General features: G+C 42.1%; 1 protein-coding gene across 2 annotated transcripts in view; it reads right to left on the minus strand.

Moving 5' to 3' along the window:
- Positions 1–23,697, minus strand: part of CAMK4 (calcium/calmodulin dependent protein kinase IV) — a 250,063-nt gene that overhangs the window by 66,072 nt on the left and 160,294 nt on the right. For both annotated transcript variants that reach the window (XM_004615785.2, XM_055124137.1), the window contains exon 5: positions 22,028–22,100. In XM_004615785.2, the coding sequence (XP_004615842.2) occupies positions 22,028–22,100 (73 nt within the window). The remainder of the gene's footprint in view (positions 1–22,027; positions 22,101–23,697) is intronic.

Genomic DNA, 23,697 nt, shown 5'->3' on the forward strand with positions numbered 1-23,697 from the left:
CACCGTTTTTGACACTGGAGAAGAACTGTTCCTCAGAACATGTGACATAGAGGCATCGGCAGTGTTCGTGTCCTTCTCAACACAAACTTAGCCATGAGCATTGATTCTTTCAAATGCCTAACAACCTGAATCGGACACTTTTGTTTGACTAGATGTCGCTCATTGCCAGCAGTTTCTATCTTTGTTGTCTACACACCAACATCCAACTATGACAAAGAATAAATTGAGAAGTTCTACATAGAACTGGAAAAGTTCTATAAAGAAGACCACACAAGGTCAATGTTCATGATTTTAATGCCAAGATAGGACCTAGAAGGTCACCCAAAAACTCCACATCAGGACCTATAGAACGAACAGGGTGAGAAACTGTCTGAGTTCATCATGTTGACCAAGACCATCCATGGTGACTCGCAGTTCCAGAAGGCCGAATCTAAACGCTGGACACGGGAGTCTCCCAGTTGACAGTTCCACAATGAACTGACCACATGATATTCAATTGACAGTTTTGTCGCTGTTGTCCCAAAATTCCAAATTGAATCAGACTACCATCTCCTTTGTGCGAAATTCTACTTCATGGAGTAGGGAGAAAGGGCTTCAAAGTTTATGAAGAGAACTCCCAGAATGACCACCAACTGGGAGCTCTTTGGCATTATTGAGGCTATATGGGAAGATGCTATTGTTAACAACATCAATGAGGAATACTATCAACTGTTTCAGCACCTCCATGAATGCAGAGAGAGAGAAAGCCACAAAAAGTCACCTATTCTCGGAAACTCTTGAGCCAAACGTAGTCTGGCACAAGCCTCAGGCAATTACAAGCTAATATCTGAGCTTGCAAAACTGTGCAGAGAAACAATAAAGGAAGACCTCAAAGAGAGAAGAGCAGCAGTGTTGGTCGATGTGGCAGAAGCCGGGCAAAGTATTTGCAAAACCCGCCTGTCCTTCACCAACTACAAGACCAAGATGACTGCCCTCCGACATACTGATGGATCTATCACATCTCCCAGAAGGGCAATGGAAAAGGTTATCCACGACTTCTACTCAGATCTCTTTGATAGCCACGTCCACCTGCCCGCATACCAAATTTCACAGGATGGATATGTCGTTCCCAGCATTCTTCCTACTGAAATCTGACATGCCATTTCATTGGTAAAGAAATGTACAGGTGTATAGTACCTGGTCCAGGTGAGGTCAGACCTGAACACCTGAAGAATCTGCTGCCAGTACTCATCAATACACTGGTTTAGCTCTTCACACACTACCCGTCTTAATGCAAGGTTCCATCCCAATAAAAAACCAGCAGGACCATCCTGTTGTACAAGAAGGGAGACATCCATGACATTGGCAACTATCGCTTGATCTGCCTGTTGTCCATATCGTCTACAAGTTATTAACTTGAGTCATCCTGAGTAGGATTGGCAGAACACTAGACAAAGGACAAGCATGCAAGCAAGTTGGGTTCCAAAAAGGATTTAACACGATCAACCATATCCACATGGTAACCACGATCATTGGTTTTACAAGAGTTCAAGACACCACTCTGTCTAGTGTTCATTGATTTAATGAAGGCCTTTAATTCTGTTGAGACGGAAGCAGTCATCAAAGCCCTAGCCAAACTGGGTATTAAAACTCAATACATCAGGATCCTCCGTGAGCTGTATTACAGATTCACCACCAGGATCTCACCATTCTACAAAGATGTGGTCATCGACGTAAAGAGAAGGGTTCAGCAGGGTGACACCATTTCACCGAAACTCTTCAGTGCCACCCTCGAGAACATCATGTGACTACTGGAATGGGAAGGAATAGAAGTGAAGATAGATTGTCGACAACTACACCACCTCTGCTTTGCTGGTGACATCATTCTCATCACATCAAATATCAGCCAAGCGGCATGAATGCTGGCTGACTTTGACTGTGAGTGTGGAAAGGTTGGACTGTGGCTGAATCTCACAAAGAAAATGTTCATGAGAAACAGACTAGTTCCTGATGTTCCATTTGCCCTCAATGGAATGAACATCTCCGAATGCAGCAGTTATGTGTACCTAGGTCAAGAATGCAACATGACAAACGACCTGGCACCTGAACTGCACAGGAGGAAGAGAGCAGCATGGAACACCTTCAAGAGCATCGACGAAGTGGTTAAGAGGATGAAGAACCTCTGGCTCTGTGCACATCTTTTTGACTCCACCATTCTTCCTGCACTAACTCAGAGACGTGGGCCCTACAAAAACAGGACGTGAACACTATTCAGCTATCTCAAAGAGGAATCAAAAGAACTATGCTTGGAGTAAGACATTTCACTCAAGTGAGAGAAGGAATCCAGAGTTCCGACATCCATTGATGATCAAGAATCAGAGACACTGTCTCGTTTGCCACAGCATTGAAAATCAGATGGGTCGACACGTAATTCGATATAGAGATGACCGCTGGACTAGAGCTGTTACCAACTGGATTCCATGGGACGTCAAAAGAACACCTGGCCGCCTACCAATGAGATGGTCGGACCTCTTTGTCAAGACCCTGAATGAACAATTTGAGGCTCTTCATGCTCCCAGAGTGAGCAGATGCCATTGGACTACACTGGCATGTGACAGGGACAAATGGAGACATTACTGGCACCCACTCGAACTAGTCAATGAACAACGGGATGACAAGTGATGACAAATAAATAATAATGAGTTTCTGAAGGATCTAGTAATCAATGACAGTTAAGTTTTTCCTGTGTCTAGATCAACATTCGGATACTTAAATTACTTTTCTATAAAAAGTATGTTTGGAATTTATTAGAATAATTTATTACAAGTGGATGCATTGCAACCTGATTATTTAAAAAGCTTATTTATAAAAAGTGGTAAAATAAGTAAAACTAAGCACCAGTTCTTTGAGAAAATGAATAAAATTGAAAAACTCTAGCTGGAATCATTAAATTTTTTAAATAAAATTATAAATAACTGAGAAGAAATTACAATGTATACCACAGGAATATAAAGGATATTATGAGCATCTAAATGGCAACAAACTAAAGAACCCATTAATATATAAATTATTCCCTTCTCCAGATGGAGTCCCAGCAACACTGAGCTTCTACTAATACGGATCTGTTATGTGGGACTGGGACATTTTCTCCAAGCCACGTGGGGGCACTAGAACTGGGAGGCGCCATCCCAGCCTCCAACCCGTCCTTGCCCCTGGAAGTCATGCCCTCAAGCTGCCCACGGTGCCACCTTGCCGCAGCAGTCTGCAGTGAAAAATCCGGGCCGGTGGGCACCGCAAGCCAGAGAATGCTCCAGGCCGGGCCAACAACACCAGGGTGCCAGATGGAGAAGGTGCAGCCACCCTGCCTTCTCCAGATGGAGTCCTGGCAACATTGAGCTTCTACTAACATGGATCCAGTATGTGGGACTGGGACATTTTCTTCAAACTGCGAAGCTGCTTAGGCGGCCACTTGACCTTTCCTGATATACAAAAAGCCGCTCAGGAACGGCTCCGCCACCTCTGAGTGGCCATTATCCCAGAGGCACAGAAACCAACTTCAGAACGCAGCGGCTGCTGGCAGATATACTCCTTAACTGTTAAAATCCCAGAAGCTCACAAACCAATCTAGGAATGCAGCGGCTGTGGGCAGAAATATCTCTGGACTTAATTACTAAAATAACAGAATCCCCAAACTGATCTGATCCCTAACAAATTGATGAGCAACAGGATGACAGGTGATACAGGTGATATTTTAGCCTTAACTATGTCTTAGACTATAGAGAGTTAATTTTCTCTTTTGTAAAACTAGTTACCTTACACTGGATATCTTTTTTCATTTCTATGGACAATTTATTACTGCAGCATCTCTTTTCTTTTTCCTACTAGATACTGGACATACAGATATCCAAATAAGTAACTCCATTATCTACAAAATTAATTTTACATTTTGATATTTTAATTGTTATCATTTGGGGTTTTACCAACTTGTGTGATTGCATTAAGCTACTCTATAAATCTATGATGACATATGAAGATTTCTATTTCTATTTCAAATTGGTGATTTATTAACAGATTGATCAACATCCAACTAGTTTCAACATAAAAATATGTATATCAGCACTCTATTACCTCCATATCTAAAGTGTTTAATAGATTTTAATACAAAGTCTTCCTTTAGCCAAACAATTTAAAATAGACTGAGACATGTCTCATTTAACAAATAAGACAAGTCAATTTCCCTTGTAGTTAATACTATCTACTTCTTAGTTTGGTGCTGAGGATGTGATGAAGCTATCTAGACACATTTCCAACATCTGAAAAATCTTCAGTTGTAGATTGGTGGCACAGAGAGGCTATTTTCTCCTGTATTTATGAAGAATTTCCCTGAATAATTTGTACAAATGTGCTGATTTTTCTTGCCTGGAAAATTCATGAAAATACATAGCTCTCAGAGCTGATACTCTATAATTCTGACTCTCTTTCAACTGTGTTATGTCTGATGTCATATTCCAGTGTCCCCTGTGTCCTTTCTTGCATATATTGATTTAAAATTCAAGGCAAACTTTAATGAATGGAGAAGAAAAGAGCTGAAATATACTTGGCAGTGAGACAAAAAGTTCAGATTAAATAGATGTTAGTTCTCTGTCTGTGTGCTATGTCACCGTCTCAGAAGGTTCCAAAAGACAGGCGTGATTCACCCAACTTGCTCCTGGTCCTGGCTTGCTTAATAGAATCCTCACTGTAATTTCCCCATAGCTGGGAGCCTGCTTCATGAGCAGAGGGAAGAAGGCAGATAGAATAGAGAAGGGATCATTAAGAAAATGTTGGCTGGAGGAATCAGTCGGGATGGGAGGTGTGTGCCAAAAGTAGGTAATGGACCAAACATGATGATCTCTCACTGTCTGTGTTGCAAGCTATAATGCCCAAAAGTAGAGAAAGAGTATGGGGAATATTGTCTGCCATGGAGGCAGGGGGAGGCTGGGAAAGGGGTCATATACCGGGGATATTAGTGGTGGAGAATGTGCACTGGTGGAGGGATGGGTTTGAACATTGTGTGATTGTAACCCAAACAGGAAAGCTTGTAACTATCTCACGGTGATTCAATAAAATTTTTTAAAAAAGAAAAGGTACAGAAAGAAATAGAAATGGGAGAACTATTTAGACAAACTGTGAGATGTAAGAGAACAGACAGAAAATATCAGCTGGAGGTGGGGTAGGAGAGGGAGCTTGGGGACATCAGGCTCAGATGGCTGGGGGCGGGGTAGGAGATGGAGCCTTGGAACACTGGTGGAGGGAAGTTGGCACTGGAGGTGGGATTGGGGCTGGAAAACTGTGTGTCCTAAACCCAATTATGAATAACTTTGTAAATAATGGTACTTTAATAAAATGAAATTTAAAAAAATATTAGAGAAAAGGAGGGAATGTATGGTAAAGGGTTAAAAGAAGTGAACAAGTTTGATAGGTTCTTACCAGTCCTCTAAATCCTGTTTTCTGCATGTTTTCTGCTCTTTTACATAACCCCAAGTCTTTCTATTTATAAGATTAAAAAAAAAATTACAGTGAAAATCTAAAGGGAATTCTGTGCTTAGCTTGTCAGAGCATCTCATTCATGGAAGCACCTACGTTGTCTCTTCATGTTTTTCATCTTTTGACAGTCTTACACCCTCTTAAGGTATCTCACTGCTCTTGGACTTCATGCTGTGATCCTGAAGTGATCAGCGGCAAAGTCCTCTGGAAGCACCAATCTGATGAACCAATGAGCCTCTGCTCTCTGAAGTCAAGTAAGGCCCTCATGCCAGAAGCTCCCCACTGGGCTCCAGTTCTCATCTTTGTTCCTTACTTTCCAACTATATCTGAAGACCAGAAGCTCCTGACTTTGCTCTTGAGTCCATAAAGTTATCTAAATTTTTTTAGGAGAAAGGACTACTCTGGGATTCCCTTTCTTCTGCCTATTAAACAGAACTTTTTCTGGAAAAGTCCAACTCATATATAATTACCTTTGCTTATATTTTTCTCACTCAATTTCTCTCTAGCTGTGCCAGATAGCTTTCAACCTCTCTAATGCCCCTGAGCCTGCAAATGCACAGACTGTGAGCATGAGCTACTATGTGTGCAAATGTGTTTATTGACCCTAGAAACTTAGGAAAGTTTGAATATCTTTAAGATTCTGACACAGGCCAGAGAATCATGGTTGAATTAAATTTTTGACATCATCTAACATTTATGAAACTCAAGCCACAAATTCAATCAGATAATTTTCTGTTGATATATATTTTTTGAGTGATTAGAAATTTCTAGATAGATGGTCCAGAATTTATTATTACTCTCTCAGTAATCAAACTGGAAAAGGCCACTTAGGAAGAATATAATGTAGTTTTGACATCATTTTTATCATTATAATAATTATCAATGAAAACATCTAAATTTTTTTCTGATTAAATCTCTCTCCAAGCATTAGACTAATAATGAAATTATTTGTTAATTATTTACTAACAAATGGGATCTCTCAATTATTTGTCTACAAAACCACATTTAATTTTTATTGGCAAGTGTATTATTACAGTATTTCAATATTTTAAGCCTTGTATTAAAATCTATTCTTCATTGGCTGGAGATACAGTACAGTGAGTGGGACACTTGCTGTCCATGCAACTCACCCAGTTCAGTCTCTGGCACCACATATGGTCCTTTGAGTATGACCACTAGTGATCCTCAGAGCAGAGTGAGAATTAAGTCAGGTGTGGCACTCAAATATATACTTCATCGATTTTTTTTATTTGCTCGAGCGGGGACCAGTATCATCTCAATTGTGAGGCTTGTTGTTACTGTTTTTGGCATATCGAATATGTCATGGGTAGCTTGCCAGGCTCTGCCATGCAGGCAGGATACTCTCGGTAGCTTGCTAGGCTCTCTGAGAGGGATGGAGGAATCGAACCCGGGTCAGCTGCGTGCAAGGCAAACGCCTTACCTAGTGTACTATAGCTCCAGTATACATACATACATACAATAAACATATAATATAGTATATATATAATAAACATATAAAATATTGGTATATTACATATAAACAACATATACATAATAATAATATATACATATATTCTCTAGGAATCAGTATTCAAATGGCACTCAAGAAAAAATTTCTCTAGAAAGAAGTTTTTAAAAACATACAAAATGAGGATTTTTGTTTTGGGTTTTCATCCAATTGAACTCTCAGAATTGTTTTACTGGCAATAAAAGTACACCAGAAGAAATAATAGCCACAAATACAAAGATGTAGGCTTAGTCTGAAAGATCTTTAAATCCCACATTGTCCAATCAAATTATATTCAATTCTGACTTAACAGTGTATGTGCTTAACTTTCAGTGAACTTAGTTCTTAGCAATTCATAGAGAGAATCTTCTTAGCAGAGTGGAGGAGTGGAGCTTGGGTCACACCTGGTAGTGCTCAGGATCTGTCCCTGGCCCTGAGCTCAGAGGTAATCCCTGGCAGTGCTCAGCGGACCATCTGTGGCACGAGGAGATTAACTGGGGTCAGCCAGAGGCAAGGCAAGCACCTTAACGCCTGGATTGTCTACAGCTCCTGGGGAGAATCCTTAAGCCTAGGAGTGTTTCTCTGCTTTATCTTTATAAGGATAGCATACAACTTGCTCTGTATTCAAAAGTGTTTTCAAGAATTTCAGTAGCTTATTGCTTCAAGTAATAGACTATTCCATTTAAAGAAGCAAAAATACCAAGAAATTATTATCCTCCATGAGATATGAAGAGAAGGAAAATCATAATAGTATTATTTTCTTTGCCTTATTCAATAATCACATAATTATCTTCATAATCACAAAGTATTAGCATTTCCCAATATTCTATGCAGAGTTAACTAAGACTACGAAAAATAAAGAGGACATTTTACCCTCTGGGTTCTCTTTGTAGTTCCTAATTCTTAGAAGGAACTTTCTCTAGAATTCTCAGGCCACTCAACAAAGCATTGGTCAAGAGCTGTCTAGCTTAGTTTCAAGGAATATTGGAAAAACAGCTCTGGAATTTTCCAGTTTTATCAAAGTAGACTGGTTCTGCCAATAAGGAATAAGAAGGTCAGGATGGGACATGGCTTAAATGTGCAAAATAATGTATGTACTGTCCATTAAGTCTACAAATTTACCAAGCATAGTACTCAGTACTAAATATAGATAGCAATTTTTTTAGTGTTACAAATGTTTTGATTTCATTGACTCCTTAGAACATTTTATGCACTTAGGTAAGACTTTGAAACACCCTGAATAGAAATAGAAACTTTGAGAATTTATTTTTGGTTTTGAATAGTGTTTGCTCCCATTGACTAAGCTATAGCCTTTCCATGTTACACCTATTCCCTGTAGTATATTTTGTGAAGCAAGGGTGTGAATTATAAGCCACACGTTTCCTTTTTCTGTGGGCTGCTTGGTCTGGCTCTGCCTTTAGATGAAAGAGTGGTCAGCTGAGAGAGAAAGAAGGGACTTTTTCTGGCGTATTTGCGTTCTTCGTCTGTTTTCCATGGTCAGACCCAGGAAATACAGTGGCACTTTTTCACCTTCTCACTGGAGTTACGGGTCATTCTTGCAGCAGCCACTGCCTTCAGTTTGTAATTGAGCTTACAAAGCTAACCTCCATGTCCCCCCTTGGCAGAACCTACAGCAGATGGTCAGAACATGCCTCAGAGGTTGGGGAACCCATGACAGGGGCAGCTCAGAGATGTTGGCACGAGCCACACCGTGGAGCACTTTAGTCACATATGCAAATCTGAATCATCTCCACTTTATAATTTGCTCCTGTAGTTGAAGGGATGCTGCTTCCTAACGCTGCTGCATAGCTCAGTGTTTTGTTCTTCCAGTTCTTCAAATTCTAGTCATCAACTCTTTACCACTTTATTCTCAAATAAAGTAACTGTTGAATTTTAAAGGGAAGTTACAGGTCCACAAGATGGTTTTGTTTTGTTTTGACCAAAAGCAATCTTAATGGTTTCATCTTTTTTTCTGAATCATGTCTATCTACCAGTTTTCTTTGAGAGAGAGAGAGAGAGAGATAGAGAGAGAGAAGAAAGGATGCATCAGGAGTGGGACAGCAAGTGGACAGTGACTTTTGGGAAGCAGAAGAACAATGGCATCTAAGTGATGACAGGGAAAGAACTAGAAGGTGGAATTAGACAGAGACGTCAAAGGAACCAGAATATGTCCTGGTTCTTTCTAAGTAAATGGGAAAAGGGCGCTTTAAGGCTTGCCATGTGTTTCATGAGAGATGTGGACAAAGTGACCTTTTGGAATATTTAGTCTGGTTTAGATCACTCAAGTTTGGAATGACATGGCTATCATTTCAAAAATAATGCTCATGAAAGCTTAAGGATCTGTCCTTAAAACTGAATCAAATGAACTACAACTCAAAGCAAGGAACATCTTTGAAATTCGCTGTTTAAAAATATTCTATACCGGCCCCCCTCCCCGCCCCCTGCCCGCCGCGGCTCGGGGCTTCTCCTGAAGCCCCTGCCTGGCACCTTTCCGCCGCCGCCGTCGGATCCTGACCAATCTCCATCCTGCAGGTAAACAGGCAATCCCTTGGAGAGCCTGCCTCAGCGCGGAGAAGCCCCCCTCCCCGCCCCCTGCCCGCCGCGGCTCGGGGCTTCTCCTGAAGCCCCTGCCTGGCACCTTTCCGCCGCCGCCGTCGGATCCTGACCAATCTCCATCCTGCAGGTAAACAGGCAATCCCTTGGAGAGCCTGCCTCAGCGCGGAGAAGCCCCCCTTCCCGCCCCCTGCCCGCCGCGGCTCGGGGCTTCTCCTGAAGCCCCTGCCTGGCACCTTTCCGCCGCCGCCGTCGGATCCTGACCAATCTCCATCCTGCAGGTAAACAGGCAATCCCTTGGAGAGCCTGCCTCAGCGCGGAGAAGCCCCCCTCCCCGCCCCCTGCCCGCCGCGGCTCGGGGCTTCTCCTGAAGCCCCTGCCTGGCACCTTTCCGCCGCCGCCGTCGGATCCTGACCAATCTCCATCCTGCAGGTAAACAGGCAATCCCTTGGAGAGCCTGCCTCAGCGCGGAGAAGCCCCCCTCCCCGCCCCCTGCCCGCCGCGGCTCGGGGCTTCTCCTGAAGCCCCTGCCTGGCACCTTTCCGCCGCCGCCGTCGGATCCTGACCAATCTCCATCCTGCAGGTAAACAGGCAATCCCTTGGAGAGCCTGCCTCAGCGCGGAGAAGCCCCCCTCCCCGCCCCCTGCCCGCCGCGGCTCGGGGCTTCTCCTGAAGCCCCTGCCTGGCACCTTTCCGCCGCCGCCGTCGGATCCTGACCAATCTCCATCCTGCAGGTAAACAGGCAATCCCTTGGAGAGCCTGCCTCAGCGCGGAGAAGCCCCCCTCCCCGCCCCCTGCCCGCCGCGGCTCGGGGCTTCTCCTGAAGCCCCTGCCTGGCACCTTTCCGCCGCCGCCGTCGGATCCTGACCAATCTCCATCCTGCAGGTAAACAGGCAATCCCTTGGAGAGCCTGCCTCAGCGCGGAGAAGCCCCCCTCCCCGCCCCCTGCCCGCCGCGGCTCGGGGCTTCTCCTGAAGCCCCTGCCTGGCACCTTTCCGCCGCCGCCGTCGGATCCTGACCAATCTCCATCCTGCAGGTAAACAGGCAATCCCTTGGAGAGCCTGCCTCAGCGCGGAGAAGCCCCCCTCCCCGCCCCCTGCCCGCCGCGGCTCGGGGCTTCTCCTGAAGCCCCTGCCTGGCACCTTTCCGCCGCCGCCGTCGGATCCTGACCAATCTCCATCCTGCAGGTAAACAGGCAATCCCTTGGAGAGCCTGCCTCAGCGCGGAGAAGCCCCCCTCCCCGCCCCCTGCCCGCCGCGGCTCGGGGCTTCTCCTGAAGCCCCTGCCTGGCACCTTTCCGCCGCCGCCGTCGGATCCTGACCAATCTCCATCCTGCAGGTAAACAGGCAATCCCTTGGAGAGCCTGCCTCAGCGCGGAGAAGCCCCCCTCCCCGCCCCCTGCCCGCCGCGGCTCGGGGCTTCTCCTGAAGCCCCTGCCTGGCACCTTTCCGCCGCCGCCGTCGGATCCTGACCAATCTCCATCCTGCAGGTAAACAGGCAATCCCTTGGAGAGCCTGCCTCAGCGCGGAGAAGCCCCCCTCCCCGCCCCCTGCCCGCCGCGGCTCGGGGCTTCTCCTGAAGCCCCTGCCTGGCACCTTTCCGCCGCCGCCGTCGGATCCTGACCAATCTCCATCCTGCAGGTAAACAGGCAATCCCTTGGAGAGCCTGCCTCAGCGCGGAGAAGCCCCCCTCCCCGCCCCCTGCCCGCCGCGGCTCGGGGCTTCTCCTGAAGCCCCTGCCTGGCACCTTTCCGCCGCCGCCGTCGGATCCTGACCAATCTCCATCCTGCAGGTAAACAGGCAATCCCTTGGAGAGCCTGCCTCAGCGCGGAGAAGCCCCCCTCCCCGCCCCCTGCCCGCCGCGGCTCGGGGCTTCTCCTGAAGCCCCTGCCTGGCACCTTTCCGCCGCCGCTGTCCGATCCTGACCAATCCCCCCACTCTGCTGCTTAGGGGCGTGTCCTCATCTCAGAGGGCGTGGCCTAAAAGTGGGCGTGGCCTCTTTCCAGAGCGGCGGCCGCTAACGCGGCCGCAGTCATTCTTTGCTACCTCAGCTCAATCCGTACTGTGCATTCCTTTGAAAACTCACTTTTGCGATCTCAAACATTTACGCAAAATAGCCATTAGCTTAGGCTGACAGTAGAAAAGCTATCAGTGAATAACGGAAGTTTAGCACAATCGGAGCCCCTTCTTCCCACAAAAAGGAAGAGGAATAAATAACTACAAGATTCCAACTCTGCACTTCCGTGACAATATGAAGAAACAGCGAAAATCCCCTCCACCAAGAGAGGGACAAGAAAAGATACTAGAAACCTCAAAAGAGTCTCCCAACATCTACGACCTCTCAGATAAACAATTCAGAGAGGAAATATGGAGGAGAGTCGACCTACTCCAAGCAACTATGGAACAGACATCCAATAAATTAAGGGAGGAGATGAATCAAGCGCTGGAACGCTCTACCAAGAAAATACAGGAAGAAATGAGAGCAGAAATGAGAGCAGAAATTTCAAACCTTCGAACGGAAGTCTCACAAATAAAGCAATCGGTAGATGAAATAAAAATCTCACTAGATGCCCTCAACAGCAGAATGACTACAGCCGAAGACAGAATCAGCGAGCTTGAGGATGAGCTGCACAAAGCTTACAGACAGCAACAAATCATGGCCAAAGACCTCAAAATGGCTATAGAGCGAATCAGAGCCCTGGGGGATGACTTCAAGAGGAACAACATAAGAATCATTGGAGTACCAGAACCACAGGGAAGTAACCCCAATGAAAAAAACATAGTCAAAGACATCATCGCTAAGAAATTCCCAGAGCTGGAGAAGGCAGGCGTCCAGATACAAGAAGTCCAAAGAGTGCCAGCAAAAAGAGACCCAAATAAAAAGACTCCAAGGCATATCATAGTCAGAATGGCGGATGCTGTAGATAGAGACACAATTCTACAAGTAGCAAGGTCAAAGAGGGAAATCACATACAAAGGAGCACCCCTCAGATTTACGGCCGATCTGTCAGAAGAAACCCTCCGAGCCCGAAGACAATGGTGGGACATAGTGAAAAAACTCAACGAAATGAATGCCTCGCCAAGAATACTTTATCCGGCTAAACTCTCACTCAAACTCGAAGGAACCATACACTACTTCTCGGATAAACAACAGCTCAGGTCCTTCATAGACTCAAAACCAATCTTGAAAGAAGGTCTAAAGGGGCTACTGTAAGACAAGGAGGAGCCCCATAAGAACAACAAATCCCACAGAAAGATGACACAAAACCACATCACAATAATCTCTCTCAATGTCAATGGTCTAAATGCACCTATCAAGAGACACAGAGTGGCTAAATGGATCCGGAAATTAAACCCAACATTCTGTTGCCTGCAAGAAACACACCTGAACAAACAGAGTAAACATAGACTCAAAGTCAAAGGATGGAAAACAGTCCTCCAAGCAAACAACCCCCTTAAAAAAGCTGGAGTGGCCATCCTGGTATCCGACAACATAGATTTCAGGATGAAAAAGATCAAAAGGGACAGCGAAGGGCATTTTCTGTTTATCAAGGGATATGTACAACAGGAAGAAATCACACTCTTAAACGTATATGCTCCTAACGAACGACCGGCTAAATATTTAAAACGACTCCTAACAGACTTCAAAGAGGACATCACTAACAGCACAATTGTAGTCGGAGACTTCAATACGGCCTTATCGCCTCTAGATAGATCCACAAGAACAAAACTCAACAAGGAAACACTGACTCTGAATGAAGAAATTGAAGAGAGAGGCCTAATAGACCTATACAGGGCCTTACACCCCAAAAAGAAAGAATACACATTCTTTTCCAGTGCACATGGAACATTTTCAAAAATAGACCATGTACTGGGCCCCAGAACATACCTCAATAGAATCGGAAAAATAGAAATTGTATCAACCATCTTTTCAGACCACGATGCGCTGAAGATAGAAGCTAACCACCCACAAATACGGAAAATCAAATCAAACACCTGGAAATTAAACAATTCCATGTTGAACAATGAGTGGGTCAAGAAGGAAATCAAGGAAGAAATCAAAAGATACTTAGAAACAAATGAGAAGGAAGACACGAGCTACCAAAACCTATGGGACGCAGCTAAAGCCGTGTTAAGGGGAAAATTTATAGCTCTCCAAGCATTCCTCAGGAAGGAAGAAAGGACCCACATAGATAGCTTGACTTCACGACTCAAGACCCTAGAAAAGGACCAGAGAAAGGACCCCAAACCAGACCGAAGGAAAGAAATAATAAAAATTAGAGCAGAAATTAATGACATCGAAACCAAAAAAACAATCCGAAAGATCAATGAAACAAAGAGCTGGTTCTTTGAGAAAATAAATAAGATTGATAAACCGCTAGCAAGTCTCACAAAGAAAGAAAGAGAGAAAACTCTAATAAATCGAATCAGAAATGAAAAGGGGGACATCATAACAGAAACCAGTGAGATTCAAAAGATCATTAGAGACTACTTTGAAAGTCTTTACGCCACAAAAAAGGAGAACCTAAAAGAAATGGATGGATTCCTTGATTCCTACAATCTCCCAACACTGAAGAAAGAAGACCTGGAATACCTGAATAGACCCATCAATGTTAAGGAAATTGAAACGGTAATCAAAAACCTCCCCAAAAACAAAAGCCCAGGCCCAGATGGTTTCACTGGCGAATTCTTCCAAACATTTAAAGAAGACCTATTGCCTGTTTTCCTCAAACTTTTCCAGGAAATTGAAAAAACAGGAACTCTCCCAAACAGTTTCTATGAAGCACATATCTCCCTAATACCAAAAGCAAACAAAGACACCACTAAGAAAGAAAATTACAGACCAATTTCCCTGATGAACACCGATGCGAAGATCCTCAACAAAATACTAGCAAATAGGATCCAACAACTCATCAAAAAGATCATACATCACGACCAAGTGGGATTCATCCCAGGGATGCAAGGATGGTTTAACATTCGGAAATCAATCAACATAATCCAGCATATCAACAAAAGTAAAGATAAAAACCATATGATCATATCAATAGATGCAGAGAAAGCATTTGACAAGATCCAACATCCTTTCATGATGAAAACCCTCGCCAAAATGGGGTTTGGAGGAACTTTCCTCAAGATAGTCGAAGCCATCTATCACAAGCCTACGGCAAGCATTATCCTCAACGGGGAAAAACTAAGGGCCTTTCCTCTGAGATCAGGCACAAGACAAGGATGCCCACTCTCACCACTCCTCTTCAATATAGTACTGGAAGTACTTGCGATAGCTATTAGACAAGAAAAAGAGATTAAGGGCATCCAGATAGGAAGGGAAGAAATCAAACTCTCACTATTTGCAGACGACATGATACTATATCTAGAGAAGCCTAAAACCTCTACTAAGAAACTCTTAGAAACAATAGACTTATACAGTAAAGTTGCAGGCTACAAAATCAATACCCAAAAATCCATGGCCTTCATATATGCAAACAATGAGGCAGAGGAAAGGGACATGAAAAAAGCAATCCCATTCACAATCGTGCCCCAGAAAATCAGGTACCTCGGAATCAGCTTAACCAAGGAAGTAAAAGACCTTTACAAAGAAAACTACATAACGCTACTCCATGAAATCAAAGAGGACATGAGGAAATGGAAACATATACCCTGCTCGTGGATAGGGAGATCAATGTTGTCAAAATGGCAATACTCCCTAAAGCATTATACAGATTCAATGCGATCCCTATAAGTATACCCATGACATTCTTCAAAGAAATGGATCAAGCAATCCTAAAATTCATATGGAATAACAAACGTCCAAGGATAGCTAAAACAATTCTTGGGAAAAAGATGATGGGAGGCATCACCATCCCCAACCTCAAACTTTACTACAAAGCAGTAACAATTAAAACAGCATGGTACTGGAACAAAGGCAGAGCCGTAGACCAATGGAACAGGGTGGAATATCCCTACACACAACCCCAAATATATGACCATCTAATCTTTGATAAGGGAGCAAGAGATGTGAAGTGGAGCAAGGAAAGCCTCTTTAACAAATGGTGCTGGCACAACTGGACAACCACATGCAAAAAAATGGGTTTAGACCTTGACCTGACACCATGCACAAAAGTCAGATCAAAATGGATTAAAGACCTCAACATTAGACCACAAACCATAAGGTACATTGAAGACAAGGTCGGCGAAACCCTCCACGATATTGAAGATAAAGGTATCTTCAAACGTGACACGGAACTAAGCAATCTAGTAAAAACAGAGATCAACAAATGGGACTACATTAAACTAAAAAGCTTCTGCACCGCAAGAGATACAGTGACCAGAATCCAAAGACTATCCACAGAATGGGAAAGGATATTTACACAATACCCATCAGATAAGGGGTTGATATCAATGGTATATAAAGCACTGGTTGAACTCTACAAGAAGAAAACATCCAACCCCATCAAAAAATGGGGCGAAGAAATGAACAGAAACTTTACCAAAGAAGAAATACGAATGGCCAAAAGGCACATGAAAAAGTGCTCTGCATCACTAATCATCAGAGAGATGCAGATCAAAACAACTTTGAGATACCACCTCACACCACAGAGACTAGCACACATCCAAAAGAACAAAAGCAACCGCTGTTGGAGAGGATGTGGGGAGAAAGGGACCCTTCTTCACTGCTGGTGGGAATGCCGACTGGTTCAGCCCTTCTGGAAAACAATATGGACGACTCTCAAAAAATTAGATATTGAATTCCCATTTGACCCAGCAATACCACTGCTGGGAATATATCCCAGAGAGGCAAAAAAGTACAATCGAAACAACATCTGCACATGTATGTTCATCGCAGCACTGTTTACAATAGCCAGAATCTGGAAAAAACCCGAATGCCCCAGAACGGATGACTGGTTGAGGAAACTTGGTACATCTATACAATGGAATACTATGCAGCTGTTAGAAAAAAGGAGGTCAAGAATTTTGTAGTCAAGTGGATGGGCATGAAAAGTTTCATGCTGAGTGAAATGAGTCAGAAAGAGAGAGACAGACATAGAAAGATTGCACTCATCTATGGTATATAGAATAACAGAGTGGGAGACTAACACCCAAGAACTGTAGAAATAAGTACCAGGAGGTTGACTCCATGGCTTCGAGGCTGGCCTCACGTTCCGGGGAAAGGTCAACTCAGAGAAGCGATCACCAACTACATTGTAGTCGAAGGCCATGTGGGGGAAGGGAGTTGCGGGCTGAATGAGGGCTAGAGACTGAGCACAGCGGCCACTCAACACCTTTATTGCAAACCACAACAGCTAATTAGAGAGAGAAAACAGAAGGGAATGCCTTGCCACAGTGGCAGGGTGGGGTGGGGGGAGATGGGATTGGGGAGGGTGGGAGGGACACTGGGTTTACGGGTGGTAGAGAATGGGCACTGGTGAAGGGATGGGTTCCCAAACTTTGTATGAGGGAAGTATAAGCACAAAAGTGTATAAATCTGTAACTGTACCCTCACGGTGATTCTCTAATTAAAAATAAATAAATTTAATAAAAAAAAAATAAAATCAATCAACCCCTTTCAAAATAATCAGAGAAGAGAGCAAACAGAGTATGCCAAATGGCTTATTTTAGAAGACATGATCGCTTAAATTCTCTTTACAATCAAAACAATCTCTAATTGGTAATGGTAATGACGCTTATTTAGTGCTTTTCACCCTGCAAAAGACACTTTTAAAGCAAAGATGAGAGCGTGATTCCTCATCTCTTGATGCTTTTTGGTTTCCCAAGGATTCTCCAGAGGGAGAGGCACATTAAAAAAAAAAAAATATTCTATACCATGTGAAAAAGCAGAAGAAACAATATAATTGAGAGGCAAATACTATAAAATATTTGGGACAATATTCAGTATAGAGGGGATGCAAGAGAAGGATAGAAAATTTTCAATATAACCTAAGGGTTATAATTGTGAATGAAACTGAACTTTTCTTTTTAAAATTTTTTTTTTAATTTTATGGTGTTTTTTTTTTTTTAAAGAATCGCCATGAGGTACAGGCTTACAAACTTCTGTGCTTATGTTTCAGTCATACAATGATGAGTACTCATCCCTCCACCAGTGCTCGTTCTCCACCACCAATGATCTCAGTATCCCTCCCACCCACCACCCCACCCTTGCCTCTGTGGTAGGCACATTCCCTTTTACTATCTCTCCCCCTTTGGGTGTTGTGGTTTGCAATAGAGGCATTAAGTAGCCATCATGTTCGGTCTATAGTCTACCTTTAGCACGCATCTCCCATCCTGAGTGGGCCCTCCAAGCATCCTTTACTTGATGGTCCCTTCTCTATCTGAGCTGCTTTTTCCCCCAGCATGTGAGGCCAGCTTCCAAGTTTTCAACCACCAAGTTCTCTTCTTATGTGGTCTCAAACACAGGTTAGTCTTGTGTGTGATGCAGAAACAATGTGAGATTTTTCACTGAATACTCTGAGTTCTTAACTGTCCTACTTTTTATAGCTCTCACATAGCTATATAGTTAACAATAAACTGTCAGAAATGTCAGCCACATCTCACAGGGTTTAAATTGCTTTCTGAGATAGGGAAACTGCTTTATTTTTTTCTCCAAATTAATACTTAGTTGCAAATCGAGAAAATTTGATTTTAGAAAATATATTTCAAAGTGCTTCACTGGAAGACAGCACCCTCATTGCTAACTTGGAGCTGTGTGAATTAGGAAACCAATGCTTCTTTGTTTTGCTTTTAATTTTCAATCAGCAATAGCATTAGCAACCCATCTTTGCAGAGCTAGAATAGAGGTCTTGATCTCTGATTCCTCTGCTCTATCTGGGTCGCCCTATCTGACCTTAATTACTTATGTGTATAACTCCAATAAGTACGAAATTCTGATGCTGAAAGCATTTATTTTTCATTCACTGAATGAAATGAGAGTCTCCCAGTCACCTATCACTAAATGAAGAATTTCTGCTGTGGGGACCAAAAAGAAACAAGAGCTGGCCTAAATGAACAGATGGAGGCCAGCAGAGTTAGCGAATAAGGAAAATTCTGGAGAGTAGGAGAATAAAGTAAGAAGAAAATAATTTCATGTATGGAAATTAATTATATTGCTTTGTTTCATATAAAAACAGTAGAAAATGATATCAAGGATCTCAGTAAATGCATCATCATTTATAATAAATAAAAAATGAAAAATCTTTTATTTTTACTTCAATGTCTTTATTTAAAAAATTTTTCAGTAAGGACTTTTTAAAAATAGGAGTTATTTCTGACTAATGGATAAAAATTAATCAAAATATTTAATAAGTATTTATTAAGCACATATTTCATGTTTGTATCATTTTACCACACCTAGCAGATCTTGAAATGATTACACTAAATATGAAGTTGATTATCATTATTTCCCTATCTGTTGAATATTTGTATGATAAGATAAGAATTTTAGTATGATTAGATAGTATTAGTATGATAAATATTAGTCTGATAAGATAGTATTAGTATGATAATTAGTATGAATATTAGTATGATAAGACCTTCCAAGCTTTATATCATTAATTTTCTCTGAGTGACCTATTGGATTGAATGTTACATTTACTTTACATGAAGAGATAGGCCCAGAGATGTTTTGTGAAGAGTCAGGCTTAAATATATAGAAAATTTAGCAGTTTCATTTGAGCTTCAATGTACTAGAATTATTATCTCAGCTATCTGCCTTATTTGAACAAAGTGCTGATGGACCATCACAAGGAAACTTGCTCAGATAATCTATGGCATCTTGTCACTAGAACTAGAATTCCAAGATATTATTTTAAACGGGAAGTTAGCTGATACTACTGACAAAATGAAGTGATTGCACAATAGAATTCTAGGCTTACATACTTAAGGATAGAAATTTAAAGCAATGAAAACAATATAAGCCATTCCAGAAGCAGTCTTAATAATATCAGGGAGCAAGATTATCTCCATGTGTATTTGAAGGAGGATTAAGCTAAAGTTGGAAAAGTATAAGATAATATCAAGGAGAGAAGTACTGAAAATGTTGAAAATCATACCTAAGTTAACAAGTTTAAAATCATACCTAAGTTAACATTTAGGGATCATGAATGTATTGATGAAAAATCTTGAATGGGGCAGTTATTCTGTGATGATGTATTTGATCATCAGTATTTATAGAGTAGATGCTGAATTGTGTATTATGTAAAATTTCACAGAATCCTCTACAAGCCTCTTATGCACCCCATTTTACCCCATTACCACCTACAAAGCAAAAAGACCAAAACATTTAACAGGAATAAATCATTTGAGAAAATAAGCTATAAGGTTAACTGAACTTGGCGTCAACAACTCAGTATGGATTTGGTGGTTTCTAATCTCTAGCAGTCCTGTGAAAGGTGAAAAGACTTCCCCCCCATCACTGACTCATAAACTAGTTATCAAGTCCTTCCATCCTTCACTCTGTCCTTCTCTTTTTCTCTCCCACTTTTCCTCCCTCCTTTCTTTTTTCCTTCCTTACTCTCTTTCTCACCTTCCATTTTTTATTGTGAGAAAATTCATTTACAGTGTGTTTCTGTCATTGTGACAAATTTCCAGAGAGACAATAATATTTTAGTCAATAATTAACTGGATAGGGGCCAGAGCGATAGCACAGCGGGTAGGGCATTTGCCTTGCACGCGGCCCACCCGGGTTCGATCCCCGGCATCCCATATGGTCCCCCAAGCACCGCCAGGAATAATTCCTGAGTGCAAAGCCAGGAGTAAACCTTGAACATCGCTGGGTGTGACCCAAAATGCAAAATAATAATAATAATAATAATAATAATAACTGGATAATACAATATATCTCAATTGTGTACACATTTTATATATGTTTCTGATTCTGATAAGTATCTATATTTGCACCCCATTCTTTTATATTCATAAAATAATCTGTTCTGGCTTTATATTCAATAAATCAGTTAATGAAGTGTTCCAAATGTATTAAACACCATGAAAAATGTGGGAATATTTTCACCAGCAGAGTCGATTGCAAACAATTTCTGATTAATTCAATCCAGAAAAGCACTTCAAAGTTATAAATTTTTTATAAGCATGTGTTCATTGGTTTCCATTACTAACTTACAAAATTTGATGTAGTTTAACACTGCAATATATATTTATTTCTCTTAAAACTAAATTACTGAGAATGACATGCCATAGAGATGCCTCCAGACCCTGCCCTAGGCTGTCTTATCTGGGGTAACCAGACAACGGGTGAGTTCCCCTCCCTACCCCAACCAAGTCCCAGCAGATGACAACCTCCAGAACTCAATCATTGCCATGCTCATGGCCGCTCTTCACAGGCTGGGATGAGCCTCATCCATGAGTGATCTGCTGAAAAACTCAGGTATGTGGGACTTGTGACCAAAATCTGCAAGCTCAAATGGAGTTGAGAATGGTGACCTCCCCCCATCTCCCTTTTCTTCCGGGAGCCTGGCAGTCATGCCCAGGAACTGCCTCTGGCACCATATAAGCTCTTTAATGGCCATGATCCAGTGACTCACAAATAAATCTCGGAAAAGAGCAACATGCTGCAGAGATGTCTCCAGACCCCAAAGTCACCATCCAGTTAAAAAATTAACTCCAGCTGTATCACCCTATTTAAAAGTTTAGAATTCCTGAAGCAACATCTCATACTCTATACCACTGATGTACCAAAAGTAGCACACCACATTGGATGGGGTATAAAGTAGAAGGCAACTGATCTCCAGGAGAAAAAAAATATGTAAATAAGCACACAAGGCTCAAACTTTAACATTTTAGTAATCTCTTATACAAGGGCCTAATGGCTCCAGGGTGAAATACAACAACCTTTACACACTTTGCTTTAAGGAAACTCTTTTGGATGATCTTTAGTGGATTATTCATAACAAGTAATACAAAATAAATTATTTAGGTCCTGCTTGGCAGCAGGGTTTGAAGGTCAGGGTAGAAATATTTGAGATCTGATGGTGGGAAGGTGTAATTTTGGTGGGATTGGTGTTGGAATCTTAAATGTAATAAATTATTGTGAACAATTTCATAAAAATAAAACTTAAATAATAGCCTGCAAAAAATTAAATTACTAGTTTTTTCTTGATTTATTTATAGTCTTAAAAGAGATATTAATTTCTATTCTCCACAGTCTCTATCTCTCCATTTTCCTACCTAAGAACAAAAACAATTAAAAATAAATAAAAAGACAAAAGGAACAATTAAAGGCACCATAGTCTGATTTGGTTTCATAGTAATTGAATAAGCATTTTTTGAGAAAGCTTGTCATATCATTCAAAGCTTGTATAATAAGAACATATTAATCCATTCAATATATCTTACAGTAAATATTTTGTTGTTTTTCTGTGAATTTTTATGGCTTTTCAGACAGATGGTTTTAAAGTCTGAATTTTCCTAAGAGGGGATGACAAACAATCCCACCACAGCTTCCTCTTATACTTACAGCAACAGCCTCCAGGATCTGCTTAACTGCATCTGCAGCATCTCGTTCACTATAGTATCCTTTTTCCACAATCCTAAGGAAGATAAATGATGAAATGATTCTCAAATATGTGCAATCAACTGAGTCGCCGTTTACACATCATCCACGAAGTTAATGGCAATGAAAATGCATCCAGACAGCTGCCGGGGGCCACCCCAACTCCATGTGAAAGGGCCTCACAATCTATAACCCTTGGGTCTAGCAATAAAATGAAAAGCACTTGCTCTCCCATGGGTTGAACTGTCCATCCCACTTGAAGAAAACATGCTTTTAAACTTCACATACACAGGCATTTGTAACCTATCCCAAGGAAAGAATATACCATGAACTATCTCATAAAACTGTCACACAGCTTCGACAATTATTGAAAATATGGCAAAGCTTGTTTATCTACTTATTTCTCACTTCTTTAGTATTTTCAAACAGCTACCAGAAACTGAAATTTTTATTTATAAATATTTAAGTATCTCTAAAAGATAAAATTATTTAAAAAATTTAACAATACCATAATAAATCACAAAAACTTCTTAGCCTCCAATGTTGTATGTCAAATTTCAAATTGTCTTGACAAGCTAAATATTTTGTGTGTGTCTTGTCTCAATCAGTATGCATACAATTTGATACGTTGGAATCTCTTTTCCCGTACCTATAGAGTTCTCTCTCTCTCTCTCTCTCTCTCTCTCTCTGTCTTTGTCTCTGTCCCTGTCTCTGTCTGTCTCTGTCTCTGTCTCTCTTTCCCTAATTTTCTGCATCTCTGTATATGTGTCAGTGTGACGGGATTCAGACCCAAAGCCTCAGGCATAAAAGGCAGGTGTTCTACAGTGAGCAACATCACGAGCCAACCTGGTTTTTCTTGCCTCTTTCTAATAAAATATTTGTTACTTTATCTATTTTGAGGCCCTTCCCTGCAACCTACAAGGTTCTAGGGGTCACTCCTGGTGGACCTTGGCCAGCAGCGAGGGCAGTCTGTGCAGTGCTGGTCCAGTGATGAGGTGCTGCTTGCTGGCACTCAGTGGGACAGCTCCGCAGAGCACGGGGGTCCTGCAGAGCCTGGTCAGGGCTGGGGGCTGGGCCCCGCTGGGCATGCACTCAGCCTTGGAGTTTCTTCCTCAGCCCCAAAATAAACAACGTGCTCTTTCTGCAGCAAAGTGAACAAAGAATTTTCTAAACTTCTTGTGAATTTCAGGAACACTCTCCCAAGATGCTTTGCCTTTGTTTTCAGGGACTGCTGCATAACATTTTTTCTAAGAAGGGGGAGCACACCAAGTAAGTCTGGAAGAGGCTGAAGGAAGCATTCTATGATTCTTAAAATCATTTTGTACTGAAATTAGTTGATACAGTTCTATGCTATTTAAAGACAAACTGCTTTGTACCTAAGATTTTAACAGTTAAAGGTCAGGGTATCTTTCTCGTTCCATGAGTCTTGCCTTTCTGGTTATTTGGATAAGATTAAAACTATGACTTATGAGATCGCATTTCTGTGTGGGACTGGATTCTCTGCATGTATACACCGATTGCTGGATTCTTTTCCCTCAGACTCTTCTGACTCCAGGAGATACTTATTTCAGAGATTCCTTAGCCTTGGCTACCTAGTCTGGGTAAACATTAGGTGAGTGGTGGCACCTCTCCCA

Source organism: Sorex araneus, chromosome 1 (genome assembly GCF_027595985.1).
Source record: "Sorex araneus isolate mSorAra2 chromosome 1, mSorAra2.pri, whole genome shotgun sequence".
Lineage (NCBI taxonomy): Eukaryota > Metazoa > Chordata > Mammalia > Eulipotyphla > Soricidae > Sorex > Sorex araneus.